Source organism: Oculina patagonica, chromosome 3 (genome assembly GCF_052425735.1).
Source record: "Oculina patagonica isolate OP01 chromosome 3, crgOcupat, whole genome shotgun sequence".
Lineage (NCBI taxonomy): Eukaryota > Metazoa > Cnidaria > Anthozoa > Scleractinia > Oculinidae > Oculina > Oculina patagonica.
The window spans coordinates 20,039,806-20,057,192 of NC_135760.1; the positions used below are offsets into that span (position 1 = coordinate 20,039,806).

Genomic DNA, 17,387 nt, shown 5'->3' on the forward strand with positions numbered 1-17,387 from the left:
AGATGCAAAGAAAAGCAGGCGCTCAGGCTCACCCAAGTAAAAATGTGCCATGGCCCTGTTGCTGTACAGTTTGGCATTCAGTTCTTCATCCGTGCAGTTCACTTTAATTCCTTCCGTGTAGAAGTGAATGGCGTTGCTAAAATTCTTTTCACCGTATTCATCGTTACCTCTTTTCTTGTACACCTCTGCTTTTTCTAAAAGAAATAAACAATTGATCACTATTGATCCTCATATTGATTTAGTCTTCATGCAGAAATTTAAACAGAAAAAGCAAACGATGCCTTTTCCTTTACCTCTTAAATTCTCTTCATCGCCGTCCAGCGCTTTTTCACCAGATTTTATGACCTCGTCTTCATTTACAGCATTGGTCTGGACAGTTTTAGTGACGTCATCACCCTGTTGGTATGACCGAATCGTCAGCGAATTCTAATACAAACAAACTTTTGATTTGTTGCTTTGTCGCTACCAAAAGCAGTCGTTAAAAGGGAATTTATAGCGGTATCTTCCACATAGTGGCTCTTCCTGGTCTCATTGAGTCCAGATCGAATTGGAATTTGGTAGTTTTTGTTTTTGTGGAGGAAGGAAAACCGGAGAACCCTCTGAGCAAGGGCGAGAACCAACAACAAACTTAACCCACATTTGGCGCCAGGTCTGGGAATCGAACCCGGGCCACATTGGTTTGGGGGGGGGGGGGGGGGCGCTGTCACCACTGCGCCATCCCAGCTCCCCGTTGTGATCAATAATCGAATTCAAGACACATGATTTTGAAAGAATGAAAGTGCTCCATTTAACGCTATAACAAGGCTCTATTCCACTAGGAATCTGCAGTTAAACAGTAGTTAACACTGTTTTCTTATAAATCTTCTTAATATTGTTGTACCGTTTTACTTGTATCTACTTTACCTTGCCTTTCTCAGGTTTAGTTTCTAACTCTTCCTTTACTTCCTCTTTGCCGCTTTGTTGCATCCCTTTTAAAGCCTTAACAGACCTGCTCTTTAACTCCAACAAGTCCTTGTTATTTTCATCAAGCTTCTTAGAGTCAAGTGGTTAAAAATAACAAAAACTGAGCATTTAGCAAACAAATTGAAAATTGTGTACCTTTGAATTGATATAGCGCGCAGAGGTTAATTTTAGGTAAGTGCGACATTGGGTATCAGGGTTTTGTCAAAGGATACGGCTAATCCCTTATCACACCACGTGATGGCTTCTTCAAACTGATTCAGCTCAACAGATGCACTCGCTCCTAAGGAAAAAACATAAAAAGGTACAATTTATTTTAACTATGTACCATCATCATCATCATCATCACTTTGTTTACCCTCGGATTTGAAGAGTAGCTTATACAGCTAATATCTCCGAGCATTTCACAGTAAGCACAATACAACGGGCAAAGACCAGACCACAACACCGGGGACTCCATGCCCTACTCTTTACGATAAGCGTGTGGGTTCTTTTACGTCCCCTGCTGACCATAACACTGAAGATGCAGGAGACGGGGCCTACGGTTTATCGTCCTTATCCGAGAAGACTAGAATATCTAACCATTTGCAGATGTTATTGCAAAGGCAGCATATTCTCCTCAGTTATTTTAAGACCCTGAGTGTTGGTCCGGTCTGGGACTCGAACCCGAGACCTCCCGCACCGTAGTCCGTCGCTCTACCAACTGAGCTAACCGGTCGGCGGTTAGCTTTTTAATATTGCAGAGTTATTTGCCCACGTCAGATGAAAGTACAGCTCTGTTTCTTAGAACCCCGTGTTAAAGGGAAGAACGTGGAATACAATCATTACTATCGGATCACTGCATGTTTTAAATGTTTAATTTGCGATATTTGTTTGGTCTTTTACAGGGTCTACATTTAGAGCAGCAGTGCTTAATCCACAAATATAATTATTATTACACTATTAATCACAAGTGAGCATTTCTGACAAGCTCAAACAATTAAAAAAAGACTTTCAGTGCAAAGAAAGCACAACTGCGTGGTGTTTTTCAAACTAGCAACTTTTTTTTTACCTAACAGATTCGATAAACTTCCCTCCTAATTATAAATGCTACATTAAAATCTTGCTGATTATTGACTGGCTTTGTTTTCCTCATAAGTGTCGTAGCATGAAAAGTCCTGGCTTAACTAGGAAACATTCTTGACGCATTGCTTCGGACGAAAGGTTTCTCAGTTTAGCCAAGCGAAAAACATGGCACAGAAACAAATTTTGCTTCTCAGAAACAATACAATGTATTTGCTCCAGTTGTTAAAAAACGTTTTTCTTTTCCAGACAAAAATTTTGCTTCCAACAAATTGCTTTCCAGTTCCTCCATTCCTGTGCTCTGATTAATGATGTCACGACTAAATCCATCCTGAGAACAGTAATGAACGAAAATCTCGCTTTCCGAACTGACTGGGTGTTAATTGAGATGAAATGTTAAGCCCTAAGCTACACTTGGTGAAGATAATACAGTACCGTTGTCTTACACAATTCATGATCAGATCAATTTTTACCTCGCACAATCGCCTTGACGTAAGTTGGTTGTAAGTCGGTGGCATTTTTTGAGTCCTTAAGCGATTCGTGATAATTTCCTGTAAAAAAAAATAAGCGCATCAATAGGACAGAGGAATAAGAATTACTGTAAAAGCTCTATTAAGCTTCCCACTGCCCCCCCCCCCCCACTGATAAGCCGTGCCCTTGAAGCCCTGCTTATGACAATTCATCAAAAAGAAAACAAGGTAACATTACACTTGCAAAAACCTCATTTAACCCCTATTTTGTGATAATGTGTTATTAAACGGCACCAGAACATCAAAAAAGTCCACTTTATTTCTTTATTTTAACCCTAAAATATGATTTAAAATAATCCCCCACCTCTCTCTTATAACTGACCCGTTCTCTATTCAGCCCCTCACCGAAATGTCTTGAAGAGAAAGAAGCCCCCCGGGGGCTGAATGGCCTTTTTACGTAAAGTCTCAAAGAACGTTAACCATGAATGGCTACCGTTTGGAAAGACTGAAACAGATATTGAACTCACGCGCCCCTTTAAAACAGGGCGACCACCAAGAAATCAATACGTTCTAGAAGGAATGTGAAAGTTCTCACCTAAATAAAACTGTGCTATGGCCCTGTTGCAATATAGTTTAGCATTCAGTTCTTCATCTTTGCAGTTCACTTGAATTCCTTCCGTGTAAAAGTGAATGGCGGTGATAAAATCTCTTTTTCTGTATTCCTCATTTCCTTGATTTCTGTAAGCCTCTGCTTGTGCTAAAATGAGGAGCATTGAATGTCATTGATCGTTTGCGCACAATGCACAAACACTATAGATTTTTTAGTTTTTGTTCCTTTCTTAATAGAAACACAAAACCGTCTGTACACTTTTTTGCCATCATTTGGACAGAAAAGTTTCAAAAGATTTTATCTTAAGAAAGATTTCTTTCTTTTAACAAAACAGATTTGCGTTGGAGTAAGTATTTATTGCAGTAATGTTAGTACTTTTAATTATAACATGACAGAGCATTGCTTCTTCTCAATTGAACGATATTAAGCAAATGTTGGATGAGGTTGAGCATGATATCGTGAATTATCAAAACCGAGGTCTGTGTTATCTGCCGAAGCCGAAGGCTGAGGCGGAAAACACAGACATGAGGTTTTGATAATTCACGATATCATGTGAAAACCGAGTTCAATAATTGTTTTATTATACGTTTTTAAACAATTTGCCATAACTTCCTTTAGCGCCGGCGTAAAACTTCGTCAGAACATTGGCCAAAGCGGTTTTATCTTGTGGTTCCTCCAGGTTCTTCTCTCTCAAATAATCATTCAGAATTTTAACACTTGTTTTTGTTGTTCTGTTGGTGTTTTTAGAATCTATATTCTCGATCAAAACGTTCAATTCCTCTTCGGAAACGGAGGCGAATCGCTCCGCCATATTTTTAAAAGTTTGACAGCACTACACGGACGAGGGGCTTGGAAACTAGGCAGACTTTGAACTCGACATGATAACCCAATATCTGCTGCAGATATTGGGTTATCATGTCGAGTTCACATGCTACTGTATATTGACTGAATGCGCTCGACCAATCACGTGTTTGAAAGTAATTCTAATGTATAATAAAGTCTTTTGCGAGCTCGCCTTTTTAACGTTTTAGATCCCTAAATCTACATTGTAATTATAGAAAATCACACGACCTCGAGTACAATTTGAGTTAGATTAATAGGTATCTGAAAAAAGTGATATGTTAAGGTTCTCTCTCTTTACTGTAATACTTCACGTTTTTTTACGGGATGCAAGTTTGGTCAGTACGAATTGAAATGGGCAATTATGAAACTTTATACAGTCGACTCTCGATAACTCGAACCCTCGCTAACTCGAAACAAAATCGATTTCCTCTGGATTTCCGTCATACATTTACTGTGATTTTATACCCTCGGTAACTCGAACCCTCGATAACGGCGAACCTCCCGCTGACTCGAACCAATTTTCGTTTCCCTTCAGATCATTTTCTATATAATTTTTCGGCCCTCGATAACTCGAACCATGTCTGTCAATACGTGACAAGTCAAAGCAAACAGTGTACTGTAGCAAAAACACTGAATTTATTTGGAAATAAATACGTACACGAGTCAGAGCCGTCCCCAAAATGCCACAAAACACGAAATAGGGGCCCCTTAGTTCAAGGTCTGGATCCGCCACTGGAGTTATATGTTAGCATATCTTATCATATATCATATATAATATCATTTCATATTATATCGTATCATATTATAATAATCGTTATTCAGGTATGATTGAATCATTTAATTTGCTATTAATGAATATTATTTTATAAACATTTCACTGTCACCTGTTAGGATTTCGTCATTAAAATCCAGTGTTTCTTTAGCAGGTGGAGTGACGTCATTTTCAGTCACATCTTTGATGTTTGGATTTGTTGCCATCACGTATGCCTGCAGTTTGAAAATCCGTAAATATCTCAATGTTTCATGTTACTAATTTAAAGTGTACTTGAAAAATAAAAATCCAATATCAATTATTTAACACTGGAACAGGCATATACCAGATGGATAATCAGCATATTAGTTCTGGCGCACTTTTTTACCGAGTCAGATTTGAATCTCGAGCTTTGTTGCACTGACTTATATATAGGCTTTATAAAAGCTTTTCGGATTTTGCATGTTTAAATTGCATTTGCGCACTACAAATTATTGTTCATTTATTATATGGCCTCTTAAAGCTATCTTATTTAACTGTGGGAAGTTTGGAAATGTATATGAAGTATTTTCTTCCCAATTTAAAAAGTAAGACAAATTTCCCATAGTTCTGAAACTTAAAACCTTGGTACAGTGCAAGAGAAACAGACAAGTCTTAACCATAGTATAAACTGACTCTATGTGGCCATGCTAATGGCAATTATTAAAGATTTAAACTACTTGTAATAATATTTAAAAGTTCTGTCAAAATTGGACTAGTCTTAAGGCGAGCACTTGAAAGAATTTTCACATAAAGAGCAGTCTAAATCCTGAGAAAGTTATAAACACGCGCGCATCAATTTGCAATACAGTGCAAATTACAGATTTATAATAAATTCCCCTGCTCTATGTCAATCACAGTGCAGTGACAATATTATTAACATAATAAATTAGTTTACACTTCAATGAATTGAACTGATTTAAATGCACGAAATTTACAGTTTCTTCCTGTAAATTTTCCATAATTCCTCGCGAAGCGAGGCCGAAGGCCGAGCGTAGCGGGGTGTATGAATTTGTCCCTCAAAGGGCTCAGGCGGGATCAAATCTCGTGTGGAGTTTACGGTCATATATATTTGTGAGCTTGGTGTGTGGCGGAAATGACGTCACACGGCCGCGCGCTGGTGGCCTAATGGCGTGAGGCGTCGAACTTGAAATCAGATCTTCGGGACTGAGGGCGGGGGTTCGAATCCGGCTAGGGTTTTTTTATTTTTTTTTTGTGGGTTCGAATCCTGAGCCTTTCATTTTTATCGTTTTTCTTTTCGGATTAAAATAACACTGATTTCCACATTATACTCCCTCAACGCCTATTCAGGCTATATAAACCTTTCAATAAGGCAACAATGACTGCCGAACAGGACGCACGTGTTTGCGAACCTCCGATGTTATCTGACCTGAGTCAACCTAGTGAGCGATACAAGTCCCTTACAGTCGTTAAATCTGGTCATAAGAATAAGTTCAAATGGCTGGGAGAGTTTGAGGAGCTCAAATTGTTTATAAGCGAAGATTTGAAAGTTTCAGGAACGTGGAGTTACACAAATAACAATGGCGGCTTTCACACAGTCAAAGCCGATGGAGTCTCATTGAGTTTCTACCATGGGACAAAGACGCTCTACGTACAAGGTTCTAAGTCCGAAATTATCGCTAAAAGATTACTGGATATGGCAAACATCCAGCCTCTAGCACCAAGCATCCAATCTAACTTCGCTGAAAGCGACAGCGAGTTTGAACATCAACAAGACAGAGAAGATGTTACCAAAACTGTACAGACTCTCGGTGGAAGATCCGAAGACATGTACGTAAATAACCACTCTGAGTGTCCTAAGCTAATTGATTCCGCAATCCGTGGGCTGACCGAAAGATTCTCAAACGAAATTGGCAAGCTCCGGTGTGAAATATCTGAACTCAGAAGTTCAAATGTTTCTCCTGCGGGAACGTCAGATGAAACAAGACTCCAAGCCGAAAACAATGATTTAAAACGGAGGCTAGAGGACATGGAAAAGCGTTATAACTCGTTGAAGCAAGAATCACAAGCACTACATGACGAAAACAAAAGTTTATTGACGGCTTTACGACTTCTTAACTCTGAAATTGAGAAAGAAAACAAATCAAATCAAGAAGCAAATTTGCATACACAAGAACCCTCCAGGGATTCTTCTGATCAAGACCCCGCGTGGAATTTAGCTCAATCAAAGAATGGCGCGAAAAAGAAAAAGATAAGATCTAGAAACAAGAACAAAGAGCCACCTCCTAACACCAACGACTCCGAAAATGCCGTGCCAGAAAAAGAACGCACTACCCTATTGATTGGAGACTCCATGATAAAAAATATCCAAGGTACACAGTTGGGAAAGGCTGTTGGCCATCGCGTGGTGGTGAAATCGTTCTCTGGTGCCACCACTAAAGCTATGAAGGATTACCTAAAACCAAATTTGGAGCTTTCACCGGATCAAGTGATTCTACATGTTGGCACTAACGACCTCAAGCATAAAGAACCGCAGCAAGTTGCCGACGCGATCGTTGATCTCGCCAGACAGATCGAAAACTCATCTGATGCCACAGTTACCTTATCGGAACTTGTTTCCAGAAGGGACGGGCTCAACGAAGCGGTGAAAACAACGAATAAACTTCTAAAGAATTACTGCCGACAAAATGGATGGGAACTTATCCAGCATCAAAACATCTCAGAAAAGGGATTAAACAGGGGTGGAATACACCCTAATGTTAAAGGTAACTTACTATTTTTTAAGAATTTTCAGTCAAGCTTAGGTTGATATGATGCGCTCTCCACTAATGCCGTGCCTGTTCAACCTTCTAATGGCAATGCTGAGGAATCTCGAATGTTAAATCAAAGCGTTAAGAAGTTTAGCTCAGTATTGCCATTACAACGCGGTTTTAAATTAGCCTCTTTAAATATCAATAAATTAACCACCCACATAGATGAGCTTAGAATTCTTCTAGCAAATAACGAAATAGATATTATATCGATTAATGAAACTAAGCTCAATGAAACTGTCACTGACGGTGAGGTCAACATTCCTGGTTACGATATAGTTCGACGTGATAGAATTACAGACGGTGGTGGAGGAGTATGCTTTTATGTCAAAAAATCTATAAATTTTACCATACGTAGTGACTTAAATATGGATACTCTTGAAAATCTATGCCTAGAAATTCAAAAACCGAGATCAAAGCCGTTTGTTGTTGTCACGTGGTACAGACCACCTGATTCTCCCATAGGTCTCTTTTCATCCTTCGAAACTCTGATTGGGAAACTCGACTCTGAAAATATTGAATATTATCTAATGGGAGATCTCAACTGTAACATGAATGCTACTCGACATGACAATGACACGCGCAAACTAATGAGTATCATGGATGTTTATGGACTTCAGCAACTTATAACTGAACCAACGAGGATAACTCCGACTTCTTCAACTTTAATTGATGTGATCTACACCAATTGTCCTGATAAGATTGTATGCTCGGGAGTCTGTCATATCAGTATTAGCGACCATAGCCTAGTTTTTGCCTACAGAAAATTATCCGTTAATGGAATATCTGGTGGACACATCTTAACTATAGGAATTTCGAAAATTCAATCGAAATCATTTTCGAAATGATGTTGCGTCACAAAATTGGGATCCGGTATATAACTCAATTAATCCCAATGAAATGTGGTCACAATGGAAATGCTTGTTTCTTTCGATTGTCGACAAGCATGTTCCACTGAGAACAATGCGTGTTCGCTCACGCAGTTCCCCATGGATTACCTCCGAACTAAAAAAACAGATGCGTCATCGCGATTTTCTAAAAATTAAAGCAATGAAAACCAGTGATCCCAATGATTGGACGCAATTTAAAAAACAACGTAATGCAGTTAATACCGAAATTAGATTAGCCAAGCAAGTCTATTATCAAAATAGTTTTAACGAGTATGTTAGTGATTCTAAGAAGACCTGGCAGACCATTAACGAATTAACTTCACGAAAATCTGGGAAAACATCAGTTACGTCTCTAAAAGTAAACGGGGTGTCTGTTACTGACCCAACGGAGATATCAAACGAATTTAACAATTATTTTGCCACCATCGGTCCGAAACTTGCCAGTAACTTTGATCCCTTAGAAAATGACAACTATCAAAAGTATCTCACCAGCACAGACAAACGGTTCCAGCTCCGTCCGACCAGTACAAATAAGGTCCTTTCACTTTTGAATAAACTAAACAAGTCAAAGGCAACTGGCCTTGACAAGATACCTGCTAGGCTCATCCGAGACTGCGCAGATCTCATCTGCATTCCTATTCGTGATATCTTTAACCAATCAATAAGTCTAGGTATATTTCCCGACGATTGGAAATGCGCGAGGGTTACCCCACTCTTTAAACAAGGCGATCGAAACGACCTTAACAACTATCGCCCAATTTCTGTTATCTCCATTGTGGCCAAGGTGTTTGAAAGAATTATTTATGACCAACTATATGCTTATTTAGAAGAACACGATATCATTTGTAAACACCAATCGGGTTTTCGTGCCATTCACTCAACTGTAACGGCTCTCCTCGAGGCCACAGACACTTGGGCATATAATATCGATCACGGCAAAATCAATGCTGTTGTTTTCCTAGATCTAAAAAAGGCCTTCGACACAGTTGACCATGAGATCCTTTTGTCTAAATTAAGTCATTACGGTATATATGGTAATTCACACCAATGGTTTAGGTCATATTTAGAAAACCGCACACAAATGTGCTCTATCAATGGTTCGCTCTCCAGTAGTTGTTCATTATGTTGTGGTGTCCCCCAGGGAACGATTTTAGGGCCACTACTATTTCTATTATATATAAACGATCTTCCGAATTGTCTCTCAAATTGTGAGCCAAGGATGTACGCAGATGACACCCATCTTACATACGCGAGTGACAACACAGACAATATTCAGTTACGCCTAAACCAAGATCTAGAAAACGTTCACAACTGGCTGAGAGCAAACAAACTTACTCTAAATATGACTAAAACCGAGTTTATACTTATTGGATCTAGGCAGAGGCTTAGTAATCTGACAGGTTCCCCGAAAGTTGCAATAAACGATTTTCAAGTTAGCCAGGTCAAGTCTGCAAAATCACTTGGAGTGATCATCGACGACAGACTTGATTGGAGTAGTCATATCGAGAAACTAACAAAGAAAATTGCTTCTGGGATTGGGGCCTTAAAACGAGTAAGGCACCTGGTCCCTCAAGCAACCTTACACCTAATATACAGAGCTTTAATACAACCGCATTTCGACTACTGCAGTACTGTTTGGGGAAACTGTGGGATTACTTTGCAAAACAAGCTACAAAAGCTACAGAATAGAGCAGCCCGTGTTTTGACCTTCTCAAACTATGACGCGCACGCTGGTGATTTATTTGAAATTCTAGGATGGAAAAATCTAGCTCGCCAGCAGCAAATTCAAAGAGCCACGATGGTTTACAGGTCTCTGCACGGGTTGGCTCCAGACTACCTATCATCTAAATTCGAAAAACGAGAAACCGCGTACAACCTAAGGGACTCTGAAAACAAACTCAATGTTCCATTACCGCGCACTAACTATTACAAAAACAGCTTTACGTACAGTGGCGCCATCTTGTGGAACAGTCTTCCTATTAACGTAAGACAAGCAGAGTCCCTTGGGCAATTTAAAAAACTAATTGAACGAGTACTCTAGGGCACGGCATTCGTGGAAAGCAGCTTTTTATTTTTGTACATATATTTTTATATTTCCCCTCTTTCTTGTATATATATTATAATTAGATTGTTGTATTGTGAGCTGATGAATTTGACCGTGTTTTAAATAAAGATTATCCTATCCTATCCTATCCTATCCTTCATCGCCATCAGGGGCGCGCGGGCGGAGGGTTCGAATCCTCCTGCCGTTCGTTCTTCTTTTTTTTTTTAATGCCCTCAAATAAATTTCCAAAATGCGACTATCCAATAATTTGTCGATGGTTTTGAAAATAGCCTGCGCTTCCCCCGGCCACTCGCGGGCGCACTCTTTATTGTGCTTTCTGTGGAGTTTCTAACTTCTAACAAATATATCTTCCTGCCTACTGTGGAAAATTGAATATTTACAATTCAATTAATGTTCAACTTCAAATAATCCACTCCTTATTTATAACACCCCCCCCCCCCTCCCCAACCCAGAGCTTCGCGAGGCCCTGCGAGTCACGTATTACTAGTTTAGCTACTTTCACTTTCATAGCTGCATAACACCGAGAACAAAACTCAACGCCGAAGTTTTACTAAAAGACCTGCAAAAGAAGCGATTGTCCTTTATTTCCAAACCCCGACTTTAAAAGAAACATTGAAACAGAGATCAACAGCCATATGCATTAGAGAGTTCACATGTGTGCCAATACCAACGTCGTAGGGCACATTATTAGTTATCCCCTTAAGAGACCATCGCCCTGTCCCTTTTGGGGCTGTCACTCAAATGGACATATCGCAGGGGCCTGTCGCAGCGTCTTGAAGCAGGGACAAAATCACGGTGTGTACACACGCCAGAATGTAGCAGGGACATGTCTCACACGACCATTTGTGCCCAATGGAGCTTGTCGCTCCAACATCATGTTTCTTGTGTGTGTACATTTTGGGACTTTGTCCCTTCTTCTTTTCCCCGACTTGTCCTTGCAGCAAGCTTTCTTGTGTGTGAGCTCCTGCAAAATCAGACCTGTAGAAATTCGAGCGCTGAAGGTCTGTTGTCTGCCGTGAATCGCATCTTTGAAACATTGTGCTCAACTGTTACACTTTCAAAAGTTCTTACGTCTATGAAAGCAGTTTTTCTCACGGTGAAGCGAAAGTTAGAAATTTTTAAACCGACAGGTTGACGTATTTTGTTTTATCGCACTTTTTAAAACTTACGGCGGCTACTACTCGAAGCGAAATTTTGTATAAAAAAAACAATCGCTCGTGAATGCCAAACAATAACACTGACGCAATCGATTCTTGTTTACCACACAACAAACAAATGTTGCTGATAATGAACATTTAGCTACTGCTATCTCCAGTCATGAGGGGGCAGTCTTGTCTTAAATAATTCTTGGAATTAACACAAAAAACTTACCTTCTTTTCTTAAAGTGAAACTTTGCAACGCAGGCATCATCCACAGCAAAAGTGCTTCATCATAATTATTCAGGTTTGTGACTGTTCAGTAGCACGTTTTTTCCCTTGTCTTTGGTTCTTGTTTTGCTAATTAGCTCGCGGCCAAAGGCGTTCTAATATCGCCGAGTGTCTTTGTTATTCAAATACAATACAATATCCTTCACCTTCCGGGGTATAGTGTCGGGAGCTTTTAAGTTATCGCGACGCCGAAGGTAACATCAATCAAAATAAAATATGAATGCATATTTTTAGACTTAAAGCCTCATCTCGAAACAATGACCCATCGGTGTCAGAATATGCAAAGTAAGTGGTGGTTTTCGGCGTTTTGCACGCTATAAATTAAAATTTTAGCCCATTTCAAAGCTATAAGTAAATTTTGCTAATTTCTGATCTCAGCTAACATTTTAACATGCGTCCAGTTAAAATTCTGATTATGCATTTCTCAGGTATCAGGAAAACCCCATTCGGTCCCTCTGTAAACTGAGGCCCCGTCCACACTAATCCGGATAAATTTGAAAACGGAAAATGTTTCCTGTCAATACTAATCCGGATAAATTTGAAAATGATAGGCTACATCGCAAGCAACGTTGCAACGCACGAGCAGAGCTATTGTAAAGCTAATGACGCCTTTTGTTTTTGACAGAGATCACGCGACTATTTGACGTCAGCGTTTTCGAATAGCTCCGTTTTCGTTGTCCGCACTACCATCACCAAGCCGGCGTTTTTAAATTTCTCCATTTTCGGTGACCGAAAACGCTGTTACAGTGTGGATGGTTGGCCTATCCGGAGGAAGAAAAGATGTGTTTTCAAGTTTATCCGGATTAAGGTGGATTTCCACTGACGCGTAATTTTTTACGTGCGTAAAAAAATTTAGAGACAATGTATGAACGACTTGCGTTAACGTGTACGCAAGTCGTTCTTACAATGTCTCTAAATTTTTTACGCACGTAAAAATTTACGCGTCAGTGGAAATCCACCTTTAGCGTGGACGGGGTCTGAATCAGCGACAACTTTGCATAGCTATTTTATTCCATGTGTTAAAAGCGAAGCGCGCGAGGTCTAAAAATGAACGCAAATGAATATATCCTCCACGAGGCTCAGAAAACATCAGCGTGTTCTGAGAGAAATAGAAGGAATCTAGGCGAAGTTTTCGTTTTATTAAAGTGTTTTAGGAACACCGGCTGCTTTAGACAGTCACAGACAGCGACAGTGTGGTCGCAGAGAAACGAATAAACTGCTAAAAGATGGTAATAGTACCCTGATCGCAAAGTCTTAAAAAAAGTATGAACTTTCAAAACCTCTAAGACAAAAAGTTTAAAATGAAATTTACACAGATGAAAGAAAAATACACACTGTGTTTATTGCTTGGAAACTGAGCCATGTCTGACCATATCTTTAATGTAATTGGTGCTTGATTGCTAGCGTCCGAAGAAACGGTAAAAAGCCTTTCGAGCAAGTTGGTTTTATTTGTGATAATGCAACACTGTATTCACAGTATCGAGCACTTTCTTACTTCTGACAGTCGAGGGAACTTATCGTTATTCCATTTCGAAAAGAATTTCTTGGAAATCTCTTGCTGTTTCCGCGTAACAATCACTTTTCTCCACCAGCCATCGAATCTCACTCGCCGCCATGTTTTTCACTTTGCTGCCGTGGAGCGCGCTCAACCCAGTCCGTCTTCGCATCACACATCGCTCAGAAGCTCTGAGCACGTTTCGCCACCCTTTCCTTTCTAGCCCTGGTCGAAGCCAAGCACGGTTTACGTTGGCTGATCGACAGGAGTTGTGGGATATTCTTCCTCTCCTCTCTCTCCACAGACCACCAGAAACCATATCGGAAACGGGCAGGCGGCAGGGAGCAACCTCGTCCCAAGGTCTTCTCCGTTTTCAAAATGGCGCCAGCCGCAATTTTGAAAACGGAGAAGACCCTGGGGACAAGGCTGGGCAGGGAGAGTAGGTCCCAAGGTAATGGAAATTCTACTCCGTCCTTTCAGTGCTGTATTTGAATCAGTTCTATTTGGAACCGCTCCTTGAGAACATAATTAACGACTGTAATTAACAACCTTGCGAGAGCGATCCAAATGACGCTTACGAAGGAGACTCTCTACACACCGCGCATCCTTACTGCACGCGCAGCTCAAGCAAAGTAAGGGACTTTAGTTAACCCATGGCCAGTGTCCGACTATTTTTTGCATTTCCAGATAATTCAAAAATAAAGTTTAAAAACTCTCAGAAATAAGCGACGCAGGTGAAACAAGTACTCATACTGGTTTATTTTAAAATTTGTCTACGTTTCTTAACTTTGTAATCACATTATACAACATCAAACTTCACGAACATTCTATGAGAGAATAGTCCACGGGTCAGTAACCTACAATTTGCGGATCTCCGATTGCACACGTTGAGTGTTCTTGAGTGAATAGACAACGAGAGAACCAATCAGATTCGTGGATTTCCAATACAACACGAAGTGTGTCTACGAAAATGTGATGAGCCTATGAAATGTTTGAGTCACACTATAATAAAGTGCTAACAAAAGTGTTTCCAATTATTTCTTAAAAGGTTTTTTTGACAAAGAAAGCAAAAGGGTATGATACTCTTCGGCCTTCTCAAAATCACCTAGAATGTAGAAATCTTTCCCGAGATTTTCATATGCCGTTTCTTCCCCAGCCTTATATATCTCCTATGTCTTTGGCAATTATAAGATGTAAATTGTGGTAGTATATGGCTTGTTTAAGGTCACCAAGACTATGAAAACAATTGCCAATGTCTCTGTACGTGCGTCCCTCCCCAGCCTTGTCTTTCTTGTCTTTAGCCATATGAAGAAAGAGGTGGAAATACTTAATGGCTTCGTTGAAATCACCGAGGCTCTGAAAAGCATAGCCAATGTTGCCGTACGCAGCTTCTTCCGCAACCTTGTCTCCCACGTCTTTGGCAATGTTAACACATAGCTTGTTGTAGTCAATGGCCCTTTTGAATTCACCGAGACTGTCAAATGCATGACCAAGTAACAAATAGGCACGTCCCTCTCCCGCCTTGTCTCCCAACTCCTTTGCAATTCTAAGATATAGCTTGTCGTGTTCTATGGCCTTTGTGTAGTCACCTAGAGCTTGGAACGCATGACCAAGATTGCCACAGGCAATTCCTTCCATATTCCTGTCTCCTACGTCTTTGGCAATTTTAAGAGATAAGTTGTGGTAGTCTATGGCTTTCGTCAACTCTCCAACGCTGTCAAACATCGTGCCAAAACTAGTATACGCATTTCCTTCCATATTCTTGTCTCCCACTTCTTTGGCTATGCTAAGACTCAGGCTGGTGTAGTCTAAGGCTTTCTCTAAATCGCCAAGCCTGTGAAAAGCGCTTCCAAGAAAGCCATAGGCAAGTCCTTCTCCAACTTTATCTCCTATGTCTTTGACAATACTTAGATGTAGGCTGAAGTAGTCAATGGCTCTTTTATAATCACAGAACTTTTGAAAACAACTGCCAATATTACCATAAGCACGTCCTTCGGCATCCTTGTCTCCCACCTCTTTGGCAATACTAAGAGCTAGATTTTGGTATTCTATGGCTTTTTTGCAGTCACCGAGACTATTTAAAGCAGTGCCAAGATTGCCATATGCACGTCCTTCCCCAGGCTTGTCTCCCACCTCTTTGGCAATACTCAGAGATAGCTTTTGGTACTCTATGGCTTTTTGGAAATCACCCAGACGTTGAAAAGCAACGCCAAGATTTCCATAAGCACGTTCTTCCCCTATCTTGTCTCCCACGTCAGTGGCAAGACTAAGCTGCAGGTTGTGGTATTCTTTGGCTTTTCTTGAATCACCAAGACCTTGGAAAGCATTGCCAAGATCACCATACGCACGACCCACCCAAGCCTTGTCTCCAATGCGTTGAGAGATACGAAGACGTAGCTTGTGGTACTCTATTGCCTGTTTAAAATCACCGAGAGCGTTATAAGCAATACCGAGATTCCCATACGCACGTCCTTCTGCAGCCTCGTCTCCCACTTCTTTGGCAATGCTCAGACGTAGGGTGTGGTATTCTATGGCTTTTTTGAAATTGCCGAGACTCTTAAATGCATTGCCAAGATTGCCATAGGCACATCCTTCCCCAGCCTTATCATTCATCTCTTTGGAAATGTTGAGATGCAGGTTGTGATATTCTATGGCTTTTTTGAAATTCGCAAGGTTGTCGAAAGCATTGCCGAGGATTAAGTACGCATCTCTCTCACCAATCTTGTCTCCTTCTTTTTTCGCAATGCTAAGGAGTAAGTTGCAGTAGTCAATAGTATCTTCATTTGATCTCTGTGTAAACTGTTTAGGCAATAGAAGACTTGGTGTGGAACATTCTGTTGTTTGTTGAAGTGAAGCACCCGCCTGTTGGAAAAGGAAAATGTCTTACTTCCAATTTCTTCAATTTTCATTTTCTACAGTCAAAGCTCCTACAAGCAAATCCACTTGTGAAAAACAAATCTGGTAACGGGACAAAACTAATTTGAGTACGAATGCAGGATGGAGTCAAAAGAGTGAAGGGCACGAATTGTCCTTGCTTCACATGATCTGGTTATCAGATGGTATGAATTGTGCTTGACACATTGCTCATGCATGACCAATTTAAACAACAATATCGTTATTAGTTATCGAGAGCGTTTTCGTAAGCAAACGAAAATGGCCACCAAATCTTCAGTTAATCATTCACAAATTCACATCAAGGGAAAAGTGTGTGATGAACAAGCCAAGCCATTCGACTTTGATTATGTCATATGTAGTCTTCCTTTTAAAAAGAACAACATGAAAATTTCAATAATAAGCCGGTGGACTTATAATCGGAAGGATTCTTGCATTCCAAATATGGTCGTGCTTATTATTTGAAAAGCGCTGAGTGTCTGAAAATGTTTTAGGTGAACATCAAATAGAGAGTGAAAGGGTTTCTTGCACCATTTAATGTAGTACCTGAGGTTTTCTTCCAGCTCTTACCGTGTCTTTGTTTGATGCTGCATTTCTGATTCGCTCTCTTGGGAAGTGTTCTGCAAACCAGTCTGAGATGTATGGTAAGTCTTCTGACTGGCTAGACGCGCTCATACAAGCTTCTCCCTAATCAAAAATATAAAACTATTGCTATAACTCTGTTAAAATACCAGGTGTGGGACTTTAATGTTTTTCATTCTCGTGGACAAAAAACACAATGGGACCTCACTTAGAAACACTGTTATTGGTAACTGCTCGTCGAAAAAAGCTCTATTATGTACCCCCTCCGTTCTAGAAGTCCCATATTTTAGTAACCCCCCCCCCCCCCTGTAATTAATTAACGCCCCCTTTCCCTACATGGTAAATCATGACGATTTGTGAACAAAGAACAGGGCAACTTTACGCTTTAAAAGGAATTCATTGACCACATTTTCTTTTATTATTGTTCCTATTTTGTAAAAATGTGTTATCAAACAGCGCTAAAGCAATAAAATTGGCATTCTATTGCTGCTTCACCTGTAATGTTGAGGTTTAACTTTCAAAACATCCT

General features: G+C 40.2%; 2 protein-coding genes across 2 annotated transcripts in view; one reads left to right on the top strand and one right to left on the bottom strand.

The window, feature by feature from the left end:
• LOC144645253 (uncharacterized) overlaps nt 1-17,387 on the bottom strand; it is a 55,364-nt gene that overhangs the window by 24,540 nt on the left and 13,437 nt on the right. The window contains exons 7-13 of the mRNA XM_078504740.1: nt 4,830-4,932; nt 3,088-3,249; nt 2,496-2,573; nt 1,176-1,243; nt 904-1,029; nt 294-396; nt 33-194 (exon numbers count right to left, since the gene is read on the bottom strand). Coding sequence (XP_078360866.1) covers nt 33-194; nt 294-396; nt 904-1,029; nt 1,176-1,243; nt 2,496-2,573; nt 3,088-3,249; nt 4,830-4,932 — 802 coding nt within the window. The remainder of the gene's footprint in view (nt 1-32; nt 195-293; nt 397-903; nt 1,030-1,175; nt 1,244-2,495; nt 2,574-3,087; nt 3,250-4,829; nt 4,933-17,387) is intronic.
• On the top strand, nt 7,572-8,354 carry LOC144645885 (uncharacterized). The gene has a single exon (XM_078505412.1). It carries the CDS (start codon nt 7,572-7,574, stop codon nt 8,352-8,354), a length of 783 nt encoding a protein of 260 aa, XP_078361538.1.

What these genes read in the sequence shown, in the direction of transcription:
- LOC144645885 (XM_078505412.1), top strand. Translation starts at nt 7,572, where the DNA reads ATGTTAAATCAAAGCGTTAAGAAGTTTAGCTCAGTATTGCCATTACAA.